Source organism: Cygnus olor, chromosome 16 (genome assembly GCF_009769625.2).
Source record: "Cygnus olor isolate bCygOlo1 chromosome 16, bCygOlo1.pri.v2, whole genome shotgun sequence".
Taxonomy (NCBI): domain Eukaryota; kingdom Metazoa; phylum Chordata; class Aves; order Anseriformes; family Anatidae; genus Cygnus; species Cygnus olor.
The window spans coordinates 15,692,080-15,716,997 of record NC_049184.1 but is presented as its reverse complement, the minus strand read 5'-3'; the positions used below and the strand labels follow the sequence as shown (position 1 = coordinate 15,716,997).

The 24,918-nt window shown below is 41.4% G+C and overlaps 1 protein-coding gene across 1 annotated transcript; it reads left to right on the top strand.

The window, feature by feature from the left end:
- Window positions 1-144: 144 nt before the first annotated feature.
- On the top strand, window positions 145-23,529 carry RPRD1B (regulation of nuclear pre-mRNA domain containing 1B). The gene is given in 8 exon segments (XM_040575369.1): window positions 145-429; window positions 1,667-1,796; window positions 2,895-3,028; window positions 9,894-10,006; window positions 11,782-11,851; window positions 11,854-11,907; window positions 12,875-13,050; window positions 21,090-23,529. Coding segments are annotated over 8 exon segments (978 nt in total). The 5' UTR covers window positions 145-278; the 3' UTR covers window positions 21,240-23,529.
- Window positions 23,530-24,918: the final 1,389 nt, after the last annotated feature.

Here is a 24,918-nt window from a genome sequence, read left to right as displayed (position 1 = left end):
AGAAAAGTCGCGGCCGCTCGCACTGCGCACGCGCCGCCTGCCGCAGCGGGACGGGGTGCAGCCCGAGAGGCCGCGCATGCGCCCTGCTCTCCCCCGACCCCCCCCCAGCCCGGGCGGCGCTTTCCTCGCGGCGCCCCGTAGCTCGGCGCCCTCTGACCCCGCGCGGTGAGGGGCCGGGCCGCCATCTTGTGGCGGCGGCTCGGGGCTCGGTGAGGCCGCGTCGCGCCCCCCCCCCCGCCCCCCGGGCCGAGCAGCCCCGCGCGGGGCCGGCCGCCGCCATGTCGTCCTTCTCCGAGTCGGCGCTGGAGAAGAAGCTGTCGGAGCTGAGCAACTCGCAGCAGAGCGTGCAGACGCTGTCGCTGTGGCTCATCCACCACCGCAAGCACGCCGGGCCCATCGTCTCCGTCTGGCACCGGGAGCTCCGCAAAGGTGGGCGGGGAGCGGGGCCGGGCCGGGCCGCCCGGTGTGAGCGGGGGGGAGCCGGGGCAGGCCCGGCCGGTCAGCGGGAGGGGGAACCGGGAACCGGGGCTGGGGGCCGGGGTCCTGCCCCGCCGGGCCCAACGCGAGTGCTGCGCGGTGCTCGGCGCCCTCGGGTAACTCGCGTGTTTTGGTGGCGGTTTTAGCCTTTGGTTCCGCGTTTTTCTTTAGATCTACGTTATTTAGCCATTATAGAGCTGCGCTAAGGAAGTCAGGGTTAAGCGAAGTAAAAGCGGTCAGTGCGGAGCGGTTACGAGCTGGTGGTGTCACCCAGAAGCACTCCGCGCTGGCTTACCTCGGAGATTAACTTCGTTTCCTACCGTAGCTGCTGGTAACTCCCCAAAGAGCTCCCCGTGCGGCTGGGAAGGTGCTGGTGTCGCTTTGGTTTCCCCTCTCCCTGAGGGGAGCTGTGACGCGAGCTCAGGCACTGCTCATCGCAGCCAGCAGCGTTAGCCCCTGGGGCGTATCGTGCTATGGGAGGCCCAGGTCGGGCTAATTTCTACCCGTTTGTTAATTGGTGCCACTTAAATCAAGTGACTTTTTGAAAGATCTCAGTGGGGCCTGCTGTGGAGTTAAGGGCTCTTGTTGTCTCTCAGGCGTGCGTGTTCTTGGCCGTTGTGCTCTGGGGAACGGCGTCTCCCGTGGCTTCTGCCCGTGGGGAAATAGGGTCTGGTGGTGGTAAGACGAGGGAAGTTAGGGAATAAGGAGGAAGCAGGATGTTAGTACTGCAGAGCGTTGTCTAGAAAAAACACTTAAGTCTCTGCAATAGTGTTTTATGCAATTTCACTCTGTTCTGAATTAAGCAATTCTATACTTTTTTTTTCTCCCTGGAGCTAAGTAATAAAAAATGTCTGTTGCGTTGATTTGTTGGTAGGTTAGAACAGCTCATTTTAATCTTTAAGTGTTCAAAATTTAATTATTCCAGTTATCTTCAGAGTCGAGGTGTTGCGTCCAAAAAGCGTTAAGCTCGTGATTATTTTATAAATCGATTAGAGGAAAAAGGCAGCAGAAGTTAAGAGATCAACAGCTACTTGATTTGAAAGCCTCTGACTTGCCATAGTAAAATGGAAATATTTTGACCTTTGTTTTTTAGGCTAAAACCGTATAAGCAACTTTGAAAATCATATTAATGGCTTCAGGTGAAAGTGAGAAGTAAATGTAATCTCTCTCTTTTTCTTTTTTCCTCCAGCAAAATCAAGTAGGAAACTCACTTTCCTATATCTAGCAAATGATGTCATCCAGAACAGTAAGAGGAAGGGTCCCGAATTTACTAGGGAATTTGAATCTGTTCTTGTGGATGCTTTTTCTCATGTTGCCAGGTATGTGGTCGTGTTACGTATTTCTTCAACTTTTCTTTCTAGCAATTTGCATTCTTGTTACGCAAAGCTTAATGCAATTGGGTTTTTAAATATCAGGGATGTTCTTAAATATCGGGGGTGTTTAAAGCTTGTCTCTAGTAGAGACTAGGTTCAGGCTGCTTTGCACCTAGGAACTGTTTAGTGGTAATATTTCTCTTTGGGGAAACTTGTAACATTGTGAGGCACTGATTTGACATACGGACATTCTTTGCGTGTGACTTCTATATACTTTATTTTAACTGTTGCCAAAAGATCTAGCAGCTCTGTGCATGGGTAGCGAAACTGAATAGTTGCATCTGTTTTTTGGAGCCTCTCAGTGAATGAATGCCCCGTTGTTGGAAGACTTTAAAACAGGGCTGGTATTTTAGGTCACAGCATCCTCCTCAGTATTCTGGCTTGAGCATAGTTTCTTTTTTTGTATTACTTGTTTTAATGGTTATCTGATCATTGGCCTCCTTGTTAGGGGAAGGAAGAATTTTATCCCTAAAAGGGAAGAAGGGATGCAGCTATCCTATCAAGGAGAAACTATCGCTTAGTTAAAATTTTCTCTAAATAGCACGATAATTCTTATTATCACAACTAAACAACTTTAATGTTCTTTGTGTTTAGTGGTACGCTGCTCTGGATGGCTGGCTGACTTTCAGTGTGCTAGACGAGTGCATTTAAGTGCCTAATGATCCAAACAACCTGCCTTTTAATTGGGATGTTACTGACTGAAACAACTGTTTAAAGTTTAATACTCTGAATTGTATACGTGTCAACCTGGAGATGTTTTGTAGCTCTTCTTGCAGGTCTGAAAGATAGCAAATTTCTTCCTTCAAAACGTCTGCCCACATGCTGGGGAGGGAATGTGAGGCACGTTCAGGCTGTCTTTGGTTCCAGTAAAAGGGGAAAATGGTCACAAATGTGTTTTACGCAGTTTGTCTCAGACAACGAGAGAATCTCTCCTGTACATGCAAATACTGCAATGGATGCAGATGCTAGCTTGGAAGATGCTCTCTTAAAAGTACTCTGTATGTTTTTCAGCTGAACTATAACTATTTTCTAATCTTTGAACAGAGAAGCAGATGAGGGCTGCAAAAAGCCCTTGGAACGATTGCTTAACATTTGGCAAGAAAGGAGTGTGTATGGCAGCGAGTTCATACAACAACTGAAGCTTTCTATGGAAGACTCCAATAGCCCCCAAACGAAAGGTAAATGTGTACTGTTCTTGTTGAGTATTTTACTGTTTTATTTATTTATTTATTCTTTAATTGGTATATGCTTTACTGAAAGAGTAGCAGTGAGGCGTTAAGCTCTGGGCTACTGTGGTTGAGTTATTGGCAGAGCTGGTCATGGAGATTCTTCAGGATTGTCTTGAGAGAAGCCTGATTTTGTCAGGCCTGTTGTTCCAGTTTGCAGGTGTGTTTCCTTGTGACTGGCAGTAAGCTTAACATCAAGTAACTTCTGCCTCTGCACATGCAGACAGAATATGTCAGGGCTGTCTTCTGATGTGAAAAGAAGTAGGTAGGTTGCACAGAGCTGTTGTTTATCCTGAGAGTTAACGTTGTTCTATTCTAAGTGTCTGAGAGTAGTCAGCGGGGTTATTATACTGGTTTATTCAATATTGTGTTAGTGCTTTCATTATTATATTAATTTTTAATATCACACAGTTTTATTAAAAAGCCCTTGCTGAATTATAATAGAATACATGAAAGCTGGAATATATGCCTAGAAGCTTGTCAGGTCTATTTTTTTCTTTTACCAGCTGAAGTCATTTGGAGAAAACATAATAATAATTTTTCATCATTTAACATCGTTAGAACATTGTGGTTATACCCTTAGTATTCAGTTTCTCATATCTGTCTCGTGCAGTGCAAGCTTTTTGTGGTTACTATACTTTCATACTTCTTCTGTAGCACTGACAATATTTAACGGGTAGTACCCTAACGAAAAGCAGGGAGCAGCAGCATGGTGCCTAAACTGTGGAAGATGAGCGTCATTAAAAATTAAGTGTTCTGGTCAAGAGAATATTTGTCTACTCTGCAGTTAAAGATGGTGTCATTGTCTTCACGTTAGCCTGAATCAGACTGTTGCTTTGACCAAATTTTGCTCAGCTCCACGCAGAGGTACTGTACTTTGTGAGACAGTTATTGGTAAAGTACTTTTAGGCTGTTCCTGGTGAAAACAAGGAAGATGAGTCTAAGCCTTTTGCCGAGGTTGGTAATAATGCAGACTGAATATGGAGACATACGTCCGAGGCTGCAGTTGTGTTTTTTTTTAACGTGCTTCTTGAGGCAAAATTACTGAATGGGTGCTTTAGCAGCTTACAACAGAGACCTTCCAACTTAATGTAGTTTAAGTATTACGTTCAGAAAGTATTGCTTCCTTTTTCCCAAGTGCTGGGAGGACTGACTGACCCGGCTGAAGGGATTGTCCCTTCGGTGTCAGGACAGCGGGGCGGACGTGACCTGCCACACGCGCCTCTGTCCTGGTGATGGGAGAGGGGCAGTGTGTTCTGGAGGGCTGGGACGTGTATGGTCTGTAAATGAAGTAGGTCATGTTGTTTTTTTTTTCCTGTTGTCTGTGTGCAATGCGTAAGACAGCTGGTTGTTGTGGAAGGACAGAGCCTAGGTTCCTGAATTCCTTTTAAACTGATTATCTGAGGGTTTGAAACTGTTGATTTATTAAGGTACCTAGGTAAATTACGCTTTTTTTAGTTAAACAACATGATACGTGTCCAGGAAGCACAGCTGCGACTGCCAGGTGAATTGGCAGTGAACTGGTGCTCAGTGTCATCGGCTGATGGCATCAGTCAGCCCTGTACTGTTAGCCTCAGAACTTAAAGGTGTTTATGCAAAATCAGGCTCACACCGAGTGTAACGGAACTTTGGGGGAAACAATGAAAATGCAGAACTGCTTTGTGCACACTTAGACTTGGCAAGGATCTTAGGTTTTTGGCTGGGTAATCGGAGACATTAATGTACAGTGTTCTACTTGAGAGACCAGCTCAGGCTTCCCAGGAGTGTGAATATTGCAGTCTTCTTGTCAATTCATTGTGTAAAAAAAAAAAAAAAAAAAAATTCATTTTTTTCTTAATTTAAAATCTTGGGGTTCTCCTGACTTTTTTTCTTTGTTTTGACTGGCATGTTTTAAAGTTAGCTTCATAATCGTAAGATCTGTTTTCATAAGGGATTTTTATGGCTTTCTAAGATGAACTGGTTTTTGTCTGGCGGTCAGCTGCCTACGTTGCAAAAGGCTTTGCGGTTACTCTATTCTGCTTTCAAACAGGCGAACGTAAGTGAGTGACAAATGATGTCTTGTTTTACAGACATAATGTGTATCATAGAAGTGGAAAATGATGGTGTACCACTCCTCCAGAACCCTTCTGACTTCCTCTTTTTGTGTTCATCCAAGGAGATGTCGCTTAGAAATACTTAGTATTAGTGTCTTTAGATTGGTGCAAGGCTATGCTGTTAAAATTTTGAAGCACCTTAAGAGTATCTGGTGTTATGAGAAGGAGCACTCTCTTCTTCAGCCTAACACATGGCAACAAGCGTATGCAGATAGTTCTGTGTTTTTCATATTGCAGTGTCTTACGTTATTGGGTCGGCAGGTGCTGCTTTCAGAAGAGGATGGCTGGCTCTGCTTTGCGTTCAGAGCACCAGTTACACTTGGGGTTATAACTTGCCAAACTAAGGCAGAGTCCTGTATCAGTGAGGAAAGACATCCTTAAAGCTTGGTGCATGTTTCGATGGTGCAACCCACTGCTTGCTTGAGTAGTAGCAGGGCCTCAGATAAATGTGTGTATGGTGTCAGCTGGAGGCACTTGCTGGATACCTGCCGCAGAACAGAATTGATTTAATGAATAATGAAGCTGGTCGTTAAGAGAGGTGAAGAGGTGACAGCACCAGCTCTTTCTAATCGTTGTATTCCCCAGTTTTTACTTGTCATTGGTACAGCTTACTACCGTTCCGTAGTCCTTCAGGTTACTTAAGGAAATATGCATATACATGGAAACAAACTTTCTGAATACTGGTATTTTGTTTTCAACTCTTAGTGTGTTCATCAAGCTTGAATTTGCTTTCTCATTAATCTCGTTTTTATTGGAAGGTTTCTTTTTACAAGGAGTAGGGAAGAGAAGAAGAACCCATTTATCTTAAAGCATGGGAAAACTAGGTCTCTAGAGGGTTGATGCAAAATCCTTTAGGTAATATTATCTATATAGCTGACGTTCTCTTTTCACTGTCATTGTAATAAGCAGATGAAGGAAGTCCTTGAATGTGCTCTGATGTAGGAATGCCACCGTGTAACACAGAACTGAACTGCTACCCATCTGTGATGTCTGCGCTTATACTGCAAATTCAGGCATAGGAAGTAAGACCCATACTAAAATATGGAGAAAAACATCAGAGGGGAGCCAGCAGCGATGCTTGCAAGGAAAAAAAATGGGTTAGAATAGTTGGAAGGTATACTGGACCATTAGGTTTCTTTTATTTTGCATCTTCTGGTGTTCTGTGATGGTCTTCTGTTTTCTTTAGGAAGACTGTTTATTGTAGTTGTTGTATTTGATGTTTTGTCCTAAATTGCTTTCCAAAAGTGTGTCTTTCATACAAGGTTTCTTGGATCTTGCCTGAGTTTCCAAATTCCTGGAATTTAGAACCTAAAAATTACAAAAGTTTTGTTTTAGTTACAGCTTTGGGAGGGTTTTTTGGTTATGCAGATTGAGGATGATAGCTCTGCCAACATGCAAACAAAGCTCTTGAAAGGCAAAACAGCTGAATTTAAGTAAGCAGTTATCTATAGAAATTTGGAAGTAGAACCCTCCTGTTTTACAAATTTGCCTGTTCTAGGAACTGAGTATCTGATTTAGTGGGGTCACTGTGTGTGTTTGCCTGTAGACAATTTTCTGCTCATGCAACTTGTCGTATAGCTGTATGCTTAACTGTCAGAAAAGTCACATGGCGTAGCTGAGACGGATAAGTCGTGTAAATTAAGGGCTGCTTGATTTTTTTTAATAAAAAATCTGAACCCCTTGTGTAGTTCCCTCAAGAGAAATGCATTACTTACGTCAGGAGTTCCTTACAGGTTGTTTGGCTGCTTCTTGAATGAGGAAGTGAACTTAACCAAGTGCTCATGAGTAAAGACAATGTGTTCATTTTATATCACCTTGAGATTAAAAAAAAGCCCAAACAAACGTAACATTAATGTTTTTATTAGAACAAAGTTTGAACTTCCTAGTTCTCCTTGTGAATACAGGTACACAGATTCCACAGTCAGTTCCTCTTTACTGTGAATTTGATCCTGGAGTCAAATCAAAGAAGCTTCTTTACAACTAAAACTAGTGGCAAGAAATGAAAACACGGTGAAGACACTAGATGGGAAGATCTCCCCCTTTGCCAGCTTATAGGAAAACTCACTTTATCACTAAAGTATTTGACACTATAAGTCTTCTCAAGCCACCAGATACAGTTTGAAGACTGAAAAGTCAGTCGGTGGAGAAATATCCGTACGATTCTCTCTGGATGCTCCTGACAGTGCAGCAGCAACAAGATCAACAACAACCTGGCATTTCACTGCAAAGCTGTTATGTCAGCAGTTGTCAGTTGTTGTGGAGAAAAAAGGTGCTTTACTCTTTGAAGGCTTTTAGGGAGCAGTTCAATTTCTGAGCTGTGAAGAAGACCCCAAAGGAAGCAGGAAAGCTGACTTCCACTCTCGTAGTGGCTTCTTTATCTTTTTTATGTCAGTGTCAGGAGCGTTTTCTTGATTTTCCTGGAGGAAGCTGTCCATCTTCTCCGAGGGTATTTTGATTGTTTCAGAAGCTGTTATATACCACTGTTGAATTCTGATCAGTTTTAGATGCTCTTAATGTTTCTTTCCTCTTCTCTTGTTGGATTTGACAGGCTCTTTCAGATGTGTAGCAGCGGTTAAATTACTTCTGGCTAGTAGATTTTTGACTGCCACCCAGGCAGGGTACGTTAGAACAGGATGCCAGACGTAAATTATATTTCAGTGGTCCCTTTCTACCGTGGGCTCGTGAGTTTGAAAATAGATTTTTTTTCCTATTTTTAAGAAATAGAGATGGTGTTTGCAGGATTCTTCAGGGAGGTCTTCTGCTGCCCATGTTTACCAGTGCCAGGGATGACACAGTCCACATCGGCCTCATGCAACTTGTGCTCCAAAGTGCCTGCTCGCTCTGGGCTCCTTGTTCCTCCGGCTGCCGAGTCCCTTGGCTGCCGTTTGCACGCTCGGGGAGCGGCTGTTTTTTGGGCACGCTGGCTGCTGGCGCATAGGACTGCAGGTGTTTGTGCACCTATCTTCTGCTGCAAAGCCTTTCCAATCAAACTCGTTTGATCTCATCGAGACAGAGAATTCAATGGACTGCCTGATCCTCTGTTAGTCATAAGCGAGCATAAAGTTGTCTTGTGGTAGGACAGCTGGCAGCACAGCAGGAACAGTTCTTTAGCAATTTGAATCCCAATTCTCATTCATGTTTTCTCTTCTGTGCTCTCTGTGGTCATGCGTTCCTATATTGGTTAGCGTGTGTTTATCTTCTGTTGGTTAATTACTTTGTGCTAAGTGCATACAAGTGCACTTGTAAGTGTGTGTAAGTACTGACGGCACATTGCACTGGGCTGTGTAACTTCATGTATTCTGTTTGCCCGTTTTGCTGTCTGCACATCTTCTGTTCAGCTCTGTGCATCTGGCCAACAGCCATTTCTCTTGTGAATCTGGTATCTTGCTTGTTGGCCATATTACCAAGCGCTCTTCATCAGTTGTACGCATACAGTAGTTAGACTTGTTGGTTTTTCTAGCCTAGGTAGCTTTGCTCTAGCATACATTAAAAATTAATTTGGTTGAAGATAACTCAATGGAAGGTAAAGAACCACAGAAAACAGTTAATATGTTCTCTAATGGATGCATTTATATTTGCCTCATGAAGGTCATTCACCTTTTTCACACGAGCAGGATTTCCTTTGACTTTCCCTCCATTAAAGTAATGTTTTTCAGATATATGTCCCACCTGACAGGGCACACAAAATTTGGCATTAAAGACACCTTTCTGTGCTTCCTTAATATCTAGGCAGACTGATTTCGTGTTGAATTAAGTGATCTCAGATCTTTCTGTGGTTCAAAGTGTATACAGATTGTTTCTCTTTAACTCCGTGATTATCCTGGTGAGATTTGATTCCGTTCAAGAGATGTTCTCAGGACTCTGTCCTCATCTTTTTTTTTTTTTTTCCAATTTACCCCAACTCTTACGAATTGTGGTGGCAAGTCTGGACAATGGTCTGTCTTCTGAAGGCTCTGTAACTGGATCAAAGGCTGTGTTAAGACTTCTGACTCATTAAATAAACTGTCTTCTCTTTCAAGCTAAGATGCAGTATATTAAGGTTCATTCATACTTTGTCTTGCTTCATGGAATTTATTTCTGAAGTGTTATGGGTTGCCTTGGAGACTGGTTCATGCTCAGTCCATAACTGCTGCTGCTGTCACACCATGCTACAGAGCTTTAGTTTGACAAAGCTGTTCTGAAGTCTATTTTGATGGAAGAGCAAAAGGTTGAATAACCAGCAGCTATTCAGTTCATTGTGGGACTACAGCGAGCATATGCTTGGTGCAAAAAACAACTTGAAATTCTTCTGTCCATATGTATCCTAGATCCTTGCTTCATTTCTACCGGTAGAAAATCCTTACCTGCATGCGTGGTATTAACCAGGGAATCCGAACAGCGTTGAAGACCTGCCATTTACTGACAAGTTAGGACATTTACTTGTCTTTCCTACTTCCACTGTAGAAGACACAAAGCTGTGTACAGTGCATACTTATATGAAGACTGTATCCTTGTAGTTAGAGTACATGCATGCACAGAGATACCTGTGTGGGCAAAAACAGCCTTTTCTTGCTGTTTTTTATTTGATTATTTGGAGTATGATGCCAATGTTAGAGTCCATCCGTGGTCATCTTTCACTTTAGAGGAGCCTTATCATCAGAGCACCTGGTACAGCTTATTTGAAGTAGAGATGGTTAGGGTGGGCAGATCTGGTGTCCAAATGAGTTGCTTATGTGTGTCTTTAGTTGCAGAGGAGAAGAAGTCTTTAAAGCGGACTTTTCAGCAAATACAAGAGGAGGAAGATGATGATTACCCTGGGAGCTATTCACCCCAAGACCCTAGTGCTGGGCCACTGCTGGTATGTAGGACGGGGTGGACAGTGGGAGAAGTTCTGAGAGCCACCTCCTGTGTGGTACCACCACCAGGTGGAGCTGCCAACAAGTAAAATGTTTAATGGAGAAGTTCTGTTGGGGGTTGAGACATCAGTGTGACATGGAACAGATTCTTTTTTCATGTTGAAACTGCCAGTTCTGAGTGATTTCATGTAGTCCAAACTAAGGTCTGAATATTGCTGCCAGTAAAGAGTCTCAAAGGACTGGTGGTAGAACAAACTATATTTTTAATTATTTCTAAGATCAGAGTGCAATCTCTCAAAGCCAAAGCTGTAACACAGAACGTTTTTTTTGGGGGGTGGGGTGGGTAGGACATATCTCTCCAGGTGTGTATTAAAAAGCTCAACCTTCGATAGATTTTTATGGAAGTTGGTTAGGAAAATCAATTTTGAAGACTTTTTTGAGGCTGACTTATTAGTGGTGTGGAAATAATAGGAATGAGAGGATCATTCTGACCATTAAAGGCTGCAAAATGAACATATGTTAAATCTTTGTCTATTTGAGAAGGATGCAAGAAATTACACCGTCCATCTGGTAGACAGTAAACTTTGAAAAATAAAAATAAATCATGGTTGTCAAAGAAGTGAGCGAGTGTTTTTTGTTGTTTTTACCTCCAGATGCATTACAGCTTATGGTTTCTTTTGATGATAAACATTGTATTTGTTACTGTTGGAAAGCATTAGTAGTTTGCAAATTAGTAGTAACTATTAGGCAACGGACTCTAATGTTCAGATGAAACTGTAAGACTCCCATAAATATTTAATTTTTTTCAATGTTTTTATTAGTTTTTCAAACTAACTATTGAAAAGCTGTTTAAACATCAGCGTTGTTTACAGGGCAGGCATTCCAAATCCAAAAACCTCCTATTAAACAAAGAAATGGAGTGCTTTTTATTTCTGCTTATGGAATCTCCCCCCACCATTCCAGAGCGTAGAGGAAATATGTTGGGTCAGGGGAGGTGCTCTTAATGCTGTCCTCATCCATGTTCTTTTTAAACTAGGATATTTTTTGAGTGTATTCATTTAAACTGACGTTTTTCTCAATGCATTAAAACAGTTGAGAACTGAAATTGAGGGATACAGGGGAGTGTAGCGTGCTTCCAAGGAGCCAGTTCTGCTAAATGAGGATAGTGATGTCTTTGCAAAACAGGGACAGTGTGAAGTGTGCTTTAACAGCGATGTCTTTCATTGTAGCTGTAGTTCTGGTTAGTAACCAGTTACGAAATTCTAAAACTTGTAGCTGTAGACATTTGACACAGTTTTACTTGGACTGATACAAAGCTGTGTTTTTCCAAGTTGTAATGCACCTGTGGAAGTTAACAACAAGGTGCATTTATGCTCCTGCCAGTTTAAGAGAGTGTCAAAAAGATGATCGGCTAACAGAAATAGTCCACATTTCATGCTACACGAAAGTCAGGTGGTTGTTCCTCAAACTGGCCTGATGGCGTGCTTCTAGGCTATGTCTTGAATGGTCACTGCTCTTAATTAGAATGAGAGGTTTTCCACTGCAGAATCTTGAAAAAGATGATCCTACTCCAGTTATGCATGTCACTAAACGCTAGAATATTGTAAACTTAGTGAATATCCTCTCTTTAAGGAAGTACCTGTTTAAAAGTCACTTGCAAAAAATATTCTGAAAATGGTTGGTTTTAAAAGTAGGTGACTTCACATGGAGTGGCTACATGCACAGGAAATGGCAGAGCAGTAAACCTGGTTTTAATGTTAGCTAACTTGCCTTGTAGACTGAGGATTTGATCAAAGCCCTACAAGACTTGGAAAATGCAGCATCAGGAGACGCAACAGTGCGGCAAAAATTGCTTCCCTGCCTCAGGAAGTTCAAGACGTTTCATTACTGGAGAAAATTACAGGTATGAAACTGGAAGAGAAATGGATCCAAAGAATAACTGTAAGAAAATCTTTGATTTCTAAAGAATTACAGTATACAGGGAGCAAACTTCTGCTTTTATGTCCTTGTTTTGTAGTTCTTTGGGTAATTAATGGATTTTGATTTTACTTCATAGGATTTTAAATGAAGCTTATCTAATTTTTTTTTCCTGCATGGACCAAGATTTTTGTGCTCGGAGAACATCAACAGCATTTTGCAAGAATGTAAGGGAAATATGGCCCGAGTTCTCAAATGGATGTGTTTGATATTGAACACCTTGACTGTTAAATATTCTTGAGTGTTATCAGACTATCCTAGTGTACACATACTCACTGATTGTTGCAGAAAAGGAAACTCACTACTCCCATAAGTCTTTATTTAGTCAGTCTTTATTTAAACTGACTTTTGCAATTTTATTTGAAAAGTAATCTTGAACTGATTTGACTTTATTCCTGGAAGTAGTTTAATTCAGAACTCATTATGAACTGTCACTTTTTCAGTCCTTTATAATATAATCTTACTGTGTCCCAACAGTGAAGAGTGGTGTGCAATTCATATGTTTGCTTGTATTGATTCATTAGGAGTTATTCAGAGAAAAGAGGAATTAAAATGTGCATACCATCTGATTTAATTTCCAGAAGTACAGCCTGAAGCGTTTAATTAACCTGGTTATAGAGAATAACTTCATAGCTTTTCCCCACCCCATATCATTGACATCTCTGCAAGATGCACCTGATTGCATCAGTGTCTGAAACCCACCATTCTTGAGTTTCTAGTCCTGCCCATTTCCTTTATATCCCCTGTGATTAGAACTCTTATTTTCCTATCAAGCCAGAAGTGTGTTTGAATGAAATGTTAATGTGCGTGTTGTTGGTGAATTGTGGCCCTTCTTCCAAAGACAGAAGGTTTTAAACTTTGTCCTCTAAATTACCAAACACTTTTTCATGTAGACAAAGAGGCAGCCGAACGTCTTTCGAAGACTGTGGATGAAGCATGCCTGTTACTAGCGGAGTACAATGGCCGGCTCGCAGCAGAGCTGGAGGACCGGCGCCAGCTGGCACGCATGCTGATCGAGTACACGCAGAATCAGAAGGATGTATTGACAGAGAAGGAGAAGAAACTAGAAGTGAGTACGGGTTAAACCAGCGCCAGCAAGCCGATTGTCTCACCAAATAGTCCCAGTTGACTCCAAATGTATGTGTGTATCTAAAGGATGATAATTGTAGGTGTTATGTTTCCATTTGGAGTAAAACTGGGAGGAAAGTGGTGTGAAAACTCTGAAGAAAACATATTGGTTCTGATGTTCACACTATTAATGTTTTACTACACATCGACTTTGGGAGGCCCAGAACTTTAAAAACCTATCAAGAAAAGTAGGCTCATTTAACAGTGCTTTTCTTTCAGGTATATTAATTTTTTAATGAAATCCCCCTTTCCAAATGAAACCCCCATTCCCAAGAAGCCAAGATCTTTGCCGTAATCAGCTGTTTTTTTGGTTGGTGTGTTGTTTATTTTCCTTATGACTGCATGCTCTTCATCTGCCTTCCTAGCCTCAACTTGACAAAAGAGGTGCAGTTTAAGCAAGCTCTTCCAGTCTTTAACAGACACTTTTACCTACAGCTTCTATGGTAGAATATAAATTGGGCTGATACCAAAGGATGATGACTTGCATTTCCTGCCACAGCTCTCTTGAGTAAAGAGGGCATGAAACTAAAAATGGGACTGCTCTGGCTGGACCTGGCCATCAGCTACAAGCCCTAGAGTGAGCGTGCACAGGCTGCAGCTGACAGACAATTATCTGAATGCTCTTTCTCAGAGGAAGTTCTTTCAGCACTGCACCCTGGGACTAGTATGGAAGTTTAATTAATGATTTTGGTTGTATGTCACTCTACCATCTGTTAAACTGCCCCTTGGCGACACATTAAGGGCTTCCTCTACACTGTCGGCTGCTGATTATTAGGAACAGCTGTTGCTGGGTGGGACATGAGTTGCTGTAGAGGACAAAGTCTTCTGGAAGGAGACTGTGTGTAGCAATTGCAAGTTCTGTTTACTGTCATGACAAACCTAATTCTGTAACAGCTAGGCAACATTGTTCCGAGGTAGACTTCATTTTGAATGTATTCTTTGTCATGTGTGGTTATACTGGAGTTTCTGAATGTCTTATGACTGTGAACATTGCCTTTCCAGAGCAACATTTTTTCCAAATCAGCCAAACAAGTGCTGATGCTGTATTCAGAATTAGAGTTGATGGTTAATAATTCTGTTAGCTTGAATTTCTTCAACTGTAGCATCTGTCTTATGATTGAGACATTAAAAGGCACTTTGAGACACAGATAAGAAAGATGCCATAAAAACAAATACTTTTTGGCACAGATTTGCTGAATACTAGTGGAAATCTTGGGTCAGTTTCCTTTCCTTGCTGAAAGGAGGACACCTGGCTAATAGAAACTTTTTTATTTTTATATACATAAATGAAAATGTGCTACATATTGCTGTTTATTTTTTTTAAAGGCAAATGGCAACCTAATGCGCAGCAATGTTTTCAAAAGCCCTAAACAATCCGTACATACATCTGAGTTGGCTTGGTACAATGTTAAACTCTCTAGTGCACAACCTGAAATTGTTGGTTTTTGTTTGTTTTTGAAAATGTGCTGTTGGTAAGTTGGTGCTGTTGTTATTTGAAAACTGTAACTCTGGCAGAGGCAGAAATGGAATCCTGAAAATTTAGCAGTTCCCTGAGCAAGCTGCTTTGTTGATAGGAATAATCCTGTGGGTGGTAACGGGATGGGTTGCTTGTACCCTTTTGAGTAAAAACACATTTTTTAATATGTTGGAAACTAAAGAATGATTTTATTAAATCGTTCGGATAGTCTGTCATTCTGCTGAAACAAGGTGGTCTTAGTACTGTAGAAGTCTAAAATTCTTTGCAAGAAATGCAACTCCAGTATTTATTCAGCATGAGGGCACAATTCATGTCAAATCTCATATCTTAGCTGAGGCATATTGCCTGATTAAAGCACTCTGTTGTTCTTGAGTGGTGGAGGGTTAATAAATAACGGAAAGTGTTGGTTACAGATGTGGCAGGCCATATCTACTTATCAGTTTTGTTTGATGTTCTCACGGAAACGCAATTGATAAGGGCCTGGATTTTTCTTTGTAGCACTAATAAGCATTTTAATAGAAGTACCAAAATTCTTGCAGCAATTAGGGAGTGTATTAAAACCCCAAACATTTTTTTAAGGAAAGGCTGAAATAAGGAAATAATTTAAAACATTCTAATTTTAAATATCTTCTTACTGAATGGCTTGCTCTCAAGATATCTTTCCCGGAATCTTTGGTGCTATTGACTGTAAGTTTTGCTTCTTGTGAAGTAAGTTTCCTAACTCTCGAATGAGACAGCACTTTCAGATAGAAAGTGGATTGTTTACTTCACTATCCAAATCTAGTCAGGGCTGCTAGTTGGGGAATGGGGGTTTCTGGTGTTAATGTGACTCAGGGTTTTATTTTAAGGTATGTAAGTGCCTGATTCAAAAATCACCGTGGATATTGCTTGCATTCTATTTGCATGCACAGTGAAGTCTTTCACTGTGATAGTAAAGAAGGTAGGTAATGCTTATCTATTGAAAAGCAGCTTTTGCTGTATAAAGAGCTGCAGTCGTTCACTAATCCTGTTAATGCTGTCCCTCACGAAACACAGCAAATTCTCAAAGCATATACATAAACTCAGTATGTTTATGCCTACTGAGCTAGTGCTGAAAATACTGTGTGGTGCCAAAACGCTGAGATGCAGAGCTCTTGTCATCAGTTGTAGCAAAGCTGATTATCAAAGGACAGTATGCTGAGCAAGGTGGTCTTGGACAATGAATCACTCTGCAGCATAGATGAAGACTACCATGAGTAAGGGTCGAACCAGCATAGCACTAAGAAACACTGGTAGTTTGAAGGGAGAAATCTAAGGCAGAGCCTGGAGGTCATAACTTAGGTACGAACTCTGCTTTTGAGATAGCGATTTCCAGGGTGCAGCTGAAAACTTGGAAGTGTAATAGTTAGGGTTGCTTTTTTGAAAATAGATTGTGGTGATTCGATTGGAGAATAAGGGAAAAATGAAGTTGGTGCATTCTTTGTAAATGCATGGCAGGCAAATAGAAAAAATCCAGGGAATCAGTTTGTGTAAGAGCTGAGATGTGGGGGAGATCTGAGAGCACTCCCATGATGCTGTACCAAATGACTGAAATTAAGTCAACTAAATAGATGGGACTGGAAGAATCAAGTGAAAGTAGTGCTAGAACATGGCAAATCCTGGAAGCCTGGTGGTTAGTTGAAATAACTGCTGACAATAGAAAATTCAGAGTAGGCGAAGATGGGTATTTCAGTCTTATGGGGAGAAGGAAAAAAGGAGAGAGGAGCATGTGCATTCAGAATTCTTACTTTGGCTTGCAGCCAGTGGTGCTGAGTTGTTTTTTTTTTCTGCAGGCCTTCCACATGTCTTCTGTGCCTGTGTTTGTAAAAAAAAAAAAAAAAAAAAAAATGAAGTGAGGAACATGCCGTGGTATATACGGGGGTGTATGTGTGTATACATAGAAATATAAATATAAAAGAACATAGTGTAACATAGCGTGTTTAAAATCCAGTTTAGAGGAATATTTTTGATAGTTCACTACACCAGAAAAATTGTGACTTAAAATCTTGCTTAGAGCTGTGGGTGTTCTTAGTTTTGGGCTTTTCTTAATGGTCATGGTTTCAAGGCATCTTTGAGGTGTTTGAGCTGTGCCCACGTGAATTTCCAAATCCTCTTTGCTAATGCACCTCTGAAGGGTGAAGTACCTCAGCAGTCTCAGGGTTCTCTGGACTACCCTGCACAACAGCTTTCTTGGAATACATTTTAGTTCTGCAGGTTAATATGCAATTTATTGTCGTATTGCTTCCAGTGCTTAGGTTTTTGTTGCTTGTCACTGTTGCCACGTCTTTGTTTCCTCGCAGACAAGAATTTTGGGCTGTGGTGTATTAATTTCAGTGGTCTATGCGGGGAACAAATGTCGAAGTTTTAGTTTCTTGACCGGGAAACGGGTGTCAGCATCTGGCATCCATGCGAGGAGCAGGAGGTGGCTGTGGGAGCCAGGCAGCAGAGAGGTCCCCTGCTCTGCACCCTGCTGGGGCAAGAGGGCAGTGCAGAGGAACACCCAGGCAGCGTTGTGCTAGAGTTGGTGGAACTGAACTGCCTGGGTAACGTGGTCAGGAGTGACTGACGTGTATCAGTACTCCCAGCTGTGAGCCACGGTCATGGGTGTGGGTGTGGGATGGGAAGGGAGGGCTGTTTCGTAGTGTCCAGACAAACTGTGCCTGAGGACCTTGGGCTCTGGATCAGACCTTAAATGTGTCTCATCTCTCACTGCTGTGCAGTTGGATTCGGATAGAAATAAGCAAGTTTATGGGTAATTCATGTTTTGTTTCCTGTTCTTTTCTCTCTTGATTTTTGTGTAAATGCTTGTCAGCTACCTTCTTTTGACTAAGACTGCTTCTGTCCCTAGGACCGTAGGGTTTCCTTACGAGGCAAAATCGTGTCTCCTCTGCTTGCAGACAAGCCCTTTAAAATTTGCATTCCGTGAGGTTTGGTTGGTTATAACTGATGTGGAAAATGCTGTTGTTTTTTTTTTTTCCTGTCATGTTGATATAAGCCAGTTTTATAGTGTTCTAGTAAGGCGGCTTTTGAATGAAACGCTTCCATCAGGTTCATTCAGGGGTGTTTAATTCTGATTTTGTGATTGTTTCAAGGACTGAGCATCTAATTCACTTGGACAGTGGGGATGTAGAATCCAGCATACTGAAAGGGAGTGTTGATTAGTGAAGGCATTCATGTAGCACAGTGCCAGATTTTCTGTATCAAAGTCCTGCTTACAGCAAAGATCTCATTATTTTGCCTAAAAAAGGCAAACAGCATCCAAATACTATTAATCTTAATAAAAGCCTACTATGCAGCAAGGCAATTAGCTAGACTCATGGAGGACAAACTAAGACCTCAGAAAGCAGCGATTTCTTCTAAGTGCACTTCATTTTTGGGTGGGGTTTATAGGCTAGGTGGACTTCATGCAGAAATCTGCAATGTGCAGTTTCAAAGCATGTCATGTAAGGCGGCTAAATGAAAAACTTGCTTCCAGAGTCTGTGTTGCAGAATCTGGCCGCGACTTGGGTTGTGGAAAAAGAAAAGCCTCTGAGCCTGAAAGGAGGTTACGTGTCCCTGCTTCTTACGCGTGCTCCTGAAGATGACAAATGGCAAATCCAGATGAGCGTGCCTTGCTCTGCCTACGGAGATAACAGGATCCAGGATAACATCTTGCTGGTCGCATTTCTTCCATGTCGCAGAGGGACCTCAGCGAGCAGCTGTCCAGAAGCAATGGCTGCGTCTGGGCTCTGTCTCTGACACCCTGCCTCTGGGTCATTGCCTTGTGCCTGCTCTGTTCCTCCCAGGTGCTTCAGCTCAGTCAGCAGCCCCTGGCCCAGGGGTGCTCCCCAGCCGCTCTCCTTCGCCGCTCTGCGGTTGTCAGCACGTTTCGGTACCAGAGCAGATGGAAAGTGTTAAGCACATAGGAGACGGTTCTCAGAACGCAGTCTGTGGTGTGTATCAGATCTGTCCAGCAAGTGTTCATCTCTTCTAGGAAATCTTGATTCCTGGATTACTCCCTTAGAACGTTGTTCCCATTCCTGAATGTAGTGACCTTTTTCCTGAGCCAGTGTTTAATGTATTTGAGGCTGGTGCTACTACTTTCTTGTGAGTTTGTTTTTCTTGAAAGGGTTTAGGCCTTCCTGCTTTAACCAAAGCTTTCGTGTAGACTAGTTAACAACTGCATTAATCAACTAGTAAGGTAGAATCGCACAGATGTGGTTTTCGAGGTGACTTGATTTTTTTTGTCATCATGTGTATAAAAGACTGTTCAAAGTAAGAAGGTATTTCTGGTAGGATATAGGTTTGAAATAGGCTGTTAAAGGATATTCTTATGTGGGGCTGGCTGGGAATTTACAGAATGTATTTACGTAGCCATTCCAGGTGTATTCTGAGTTGTTGCAATCAGTTTTGCTTCTCACTATTCTAATCCAAAGTAATGAAACAAAGAGAATGTAAACTCATTGCTTGTAACCCTGCAGGATCTGCTCGCTTTGATATTTGGGAGGAGGTGAAGAGAATTTCCATCATTGAGAAGGTTAGAAAGATTGGATTAAAGTTGTAAACCCTTCAGAAAGACGTTTTGATTAAATGTGCACCTAGTTTTATTTGATCTTCAAAGATGAAATTCTGTTCTCTGGTAAACTGTCTTCTCTTTGCCAAATAACTAAGAAATAAAGTATGTTAATGCTACAACTGGCGTTATGGAAACATTTTATGTACTTTTTTCTTAGTTTCATTGTTTCCTGCATTTTGGGGATGCCCCCTGCCAAATGACATGCCTAATCAAGTAAAAGCTGGTGCATTCGAGAAGAAATGACGTAATACTGTTGTTTTAATTATTTAAACAGCTGTTTTTTGTGATTCCAAACACTTACATAACTCAAAATATTTCAGAACTTTGAAAATGATACAAATATCAATCTTTAATTGTGATTCTGTATTTGATAACTTGAGTATGTGCTTGCCTGTTCTTAAACTGCCTTTAAACATAATTTAACAAGGTAACATACTTTCTTTCATTTTCAGGGTCCAAACTCTTCCTCTGTCTTCTCATTATGAAATACAGATCACTGTTATCTGGTTTCTTCTAGATTGTAGAGACTTCTGAGAATAGGTAGAAATTTCATAGAACCATAGAATATCCTGAGTTGGAACAGACCCCCAGGATCACCAACTCCCACTCCTGGCTCCGCACAGGACCACCCAAAACCAGACCCCGTGTCTGAGCGCTGTCCAAACGCTCCTTGAACTCCGGCAGCTCGGTGCTGTCACCTGGGGAGCCTGTTCGGTGCCCGATCACCTCTGGGTGCAGAACCTTCCCCTGACACCCACCTGACCCTCCCCTGCCGCAGCTCCGTGCCGTTCCCTCGGGTCCTGTCCCTCTCTAACAGCTTTATGTCCTTGTCCCGGGGTGCCACCCCTGCAGCTCACTGCCCGACGGAGCCCCCAGCTCCCTTTCCGTGGGGCTGCTCTCCAGCCTCCTGTTCCCCAGTCTGAACATAGACCCAGGGCTGTCCCGTCCCAGGTGCAGAATCCACCACTTGCTCCGTTGAACTTCCTGCGGTTGGTGATTGCCCGGCAGTCTAATCTATCAAGATCTCTCTGCAAGGCCTCTCTACTCTCGAGGGAGTCAACAGCTCCTCCTAATTTAGCATCATCCACAAACTTGCTTAGTGTGCATTTGGGTCCTGTGTCCAGGTTGTTTATAAAAACAGTGAGGAGCACTGGATGTAAAATGGGAGTTTGAATGTTCAATCCAAACCTTGTTTGTGGAAAAAAAAAAACGCTTGCAAGTTTTGTCAGGGGTCTTTAACTTACTGCTTTTCTCTCTTTGTAGTAGAATTCTGAAAACTTTGGCGAGTATATTTTGCTTGGTTTTAACCTAGTGTGCACATATCTTTCTCTGATTTACATTTTGTGATCATACATTTATTTCTGTGTTGTTTGCTAACGTGCCAGTCTAATGCTAGAGCCTTTGTGGTTGCTAATGTGAGTCTTCTATCTGATGGCAAGAAGAGACCGTATTTCACAACAAATGTTTTAGATTTAATGACTGAAAATAGAAGATCTGATTATCTGAATATTCAAAATTGATCAAGTTGGAGGGGGGAGCATTTCAGCATAATAGTAATACCTCTGGTATTCCTCATGCTGCTGCCTTTGTCAGTAGGATGTATCTGAGCAGCGGTATGTCTGTGTTGCTCCTTTGGCTGTGGGCAAAAGTCAGTTGCCTGGGAAGAACATAAGAATAGAGCAGCTATATAATGACAGTTCTATCAAATATTCTACCAGGCCCCAGTAGGTGCAAATTTTTGAGCCTTTACATGCTTTCTGTTGAAGTAACACATCAAGAATAAGGGTTCTGGGATGCCAAAGCTTGTGGACTTCCCGTTGATACCAGGTTATGAATTTGGGTGCAGATGCTAGGTGTGCCATGCTTAGCTAAAAACACTGTAAATTAACTTGTTTTTAATTTTTGGTCTCTTCTCTCTTCTTTTCCTCAGGAATATAAACAGAAGCTTGCTCGGGTAACCCAGGTCCGCAAGGAGCTGAAATCCCACATCCAGAGCCTTCCAGATCTGTCACTGCTGCCCAATGTCACAGGAGGTCTGGCACCTCTGCCATCTGCTGGTGACCTGTTTTCAACAGACTAGAACAAATGATGTCCCCCAGTTTCCATTATTACCAGCAAAAGTAAGAAGACTGGTGTTGGCTTGAAATCCAGTCTTCCAAGATCTACCGTAGGAAGGAACTTGCAGACCCTGCTTTGAACCTCTTGGCTGCTCATGCTCACGCTCTCTCTGTGTACACTGGCTCACACTGAGGGGAGGATAAAGAGTGAGCTTTTGTGAGCTCTGAAGGGAGTGGGGACAGTCCATATAGGCAAACTTTTTTCATATTTTTTCCATACTCCTTTAGTTTGTTTGCTCTTAGCACTTGTTACCCCCACAAAAGTCATGAGAATCATGTACGTATATATCTGGAAAGTTTTCAAGGAAATGTTGACCATATAACATTTTTCTCTGTAAAAGTATTGTATTATTTCCGAATGTCTTGTCTGTTTTAGTTGGGTTTCTGAACCTCATATCTGAAAGCAGTAGAGTGGCTAGTGGGCTTCATAGGGGTGCGTGTGTGTGTGTGTATGCAGGTACTGTACCACGTCAGTGAAAGATGAAGGCATCTACTGAACAATAGCACAGAAATATTTTTCTTAAATCTACAGTTCTTCATACTGTTTTAGGCCTGACATAAAAGGTAGTGCCTATTTGGCATGAACATAAATTGAAACTCACCACAGGCAATAAAAATAAACAGCTTTTCTTTGTGAATTAGAGAGCTTCATAATTTACACTCTGCTGAGTGATGCAGAACTGGATATTACCTAAACAAGAGTGGAAGTAAATTTTGTTCTAGCTACCTTAGATTTATACCACATTTTTCTTCTTCATTATACAAACGTAAGTGGTCGCAGAAGCTTTGGTTTACCTGAGAGGTTAGAATGGTGGACTGCAACTGGTGATATTCCAGTGACAGGCACTGTCTGCTCTCTGTAGCTTTAGTGATTTTATTTGATGAACAGAAGTTAAATGTGTTATAAATATTTATATAGAAAACAGACCCGTATATATGCACATACCCTGCATGCACATGTGCCGTGTCCATGCATGTAGATATTAGGATGTACTTAATTTTGTGTCACAGATTATTGTGAGTTGATTTTAATACTAGGGGGAAAAGAAAATTTAAAATACTCTTAATTCCATTAATTTGCTAGCTAATGTTTTAGCTGCCATGGATGTAGTTAAATTTCGGTTCGTGTGTTAGGTCTATCAAGCTGGATTCTGATCACTGAAAAGCATTCCAATTTGGATTACAATTCTGCTTAAATTTATCTGTCACTCTAAAACACCTTAAGCTTCTGGAAACACTTGATCTGACAACACAGGCTCTGTAACACAGAGGCTGAAATTAGTCAAAGTGATGTGCTGTGTTTGTGCCTCCCTATAGTCTTAAGCTGCTGTTCTCAAAGACATGAGAGGAAACCTACAGAAATGCAAATCTTGTTCTGTGTTCGCATTAATTTATTTTACAGGGTATTCAGTCGCCTATTCAGCATTCAGTTAAAGCAAATAATACATTTTTGATCATTTAATTGTTAAAAAGCTCATGTGCTTTTTCTTACCGACACTTCACTGTCCCTCTTTTCTTTCTTTTAAAAAAAGAAACTTCTTGCATCCTTACTGCCCAGCCAAGAAACGTGCTTTTCTTTTAGTTTACAGGAAATTTTCCAGTGGCAAAACTATTTTTTCCAGGAATTGGTTTGATCATAAAACCATTTATGGTCCAAACAATATTTAGATAAAGCACTGTATATTCTTTTTGCTTTTGCCAAAAAACAACAACCCCCCCCCAAATCAAACCCAAACAAAAAGATTAATTTCTATCCTGTATCAACTCATGGAGTTACCCTGAGATTGTTTTAACCAGTTATTGTTTTGACTATGGATTGAATGTGTCCATTATAAGACAGAAAAAAAAAAAGCTGTTATAAAAAAATGTAGACGTGTTGACATCTCATGCTGTTTTTTTGGGCAGATCTCGTGTGAGAAAGTTGTATGTCTTTTTTTTTCTTTTTTTAATTGAAATGTTTTGATTTTTTTTCCAAATATATGTGTGTGTTTTATTTTACTTAATTTAAAAGAAGTCTCATGGTTTTTAATTTTATTTGTTTTACTTTTGGGGCAAAGGGCCTCTGGTGAAGTGGGTTAACATTCTCTCAAGGTTAAAACAGATTTCCCTGAGGTGCGTCCTTTTTTAACAAAAGTTTAAATCTGTATATTAATTGATTTAGGAATTTAGACATATAGGCTGCTATTTGTGACAGCAGTATATTCTGAAATGTCTCATAGATATATATTTTTGAATAAAGAGGGTGTCGTTGAATAGTAGTGGTTTTACTTTTTTATTCACAATGCAGGTGTTGCTCTGGCACGCCGTGGGTTTTGCTCTGGTTTTTTCTTTTTAAGCAATAAAGAGAGTAGTGACTGCTGAACAGACCGTATATTAATATTTGTAGCTGTAGATTACCATTTGTCAAATTAGTAGTTACATTTTCTAACAGCATATAAACCAGATCAATGTACAACTTTCTCAGGTCATTTCTGCAACAAAAATAAAATATGTTCCCCAGGACTAACCTCAGATGTGAGGGGCACAAGATATAGAATACTAGTTTCTTGTGTGTTTTTTTTTTTTTGTGAATTAATTTAGGTTTTATGGAGGACAAGTAAATAATTAGTCTTGAAATGGTCAAACAGATGCCAAACCTAGAAGCCAGGAAGCTGGCTTTCCTGTGCAAGCATCAGGGGCTGCTTTTACAGCAGCGTTTTTGATGCTGTATAATTGAAGTATTTCTGCTTTAGAGTACAAGGATCTTTGCATCTTATGTATTAATTCTCCTAGAGTATTTTTTTGGGGGGTGGGGAGGGAGGGCAGGGCTTTTGAGTTCTTTGCTCCAATTAACTACTATACAATAGTCTCTGGGTGAACTTGGTAATTGTTTCTTATGCCCTGGAGAGTATCAGTAAAGCTGTGTACGTTTTCATAGCAATTTACAAATCTTCCATTACAGAGGCTATATTTAGCGCTACTTTTGTAAGAAGCTTGCGGGAAGTTTGATCTACAGTGTTCTGTGAGTAGGAGGGAGTCTGATGCAATTCCTTCCAGTGAAAAACCTTTGTATGGGGTTTGTAGGGTTTTTGATGACCTAGAACATGACTAGGTACTGGATGTCCTTTCTTGCCTTTGAGATTTTTTTTTCCGGAACCGAAACAAATTCCTCCAAAATTATCTGCCTATTTTTCAGCTTTCTATGCAATTACCTACTTAAGTGCATTGGGGTATTCCCTTCACTCTGCGTGCTCGAGGTATTTCTGTATAATGAATTAATGGCAGCTTACACATCTGTAGAAGGTGAAAACTTGATCCTAGTTAACTAATGCTCAGGTCTGTGGGATGACAGGTTATAATGAGGATAAAGCAATGCTGGCATAGCCTGTGCCAGTCTGCCTACCAGTCTTTGTGAAAACTGTCTGCAGAGAGGGTAAGGGAAGATCCTCAGATTTGGGCTTGTCTGTAATACAGCTGAAGCAACATCTTACTTTCAGGGGATGAAGGAAAGACTAACGTGAAATAGAGGTGAAAAAATAATCGTCAGAGGGAATGGAAGTTGTAACTTTTGGATTGCATTAAAAGCAACCAAAAAAACTCCTGGGGATAACTGCAAGCTTTGACTCTTGTGTATTAAAGAGTTGAAATTAATCTCATTATGAA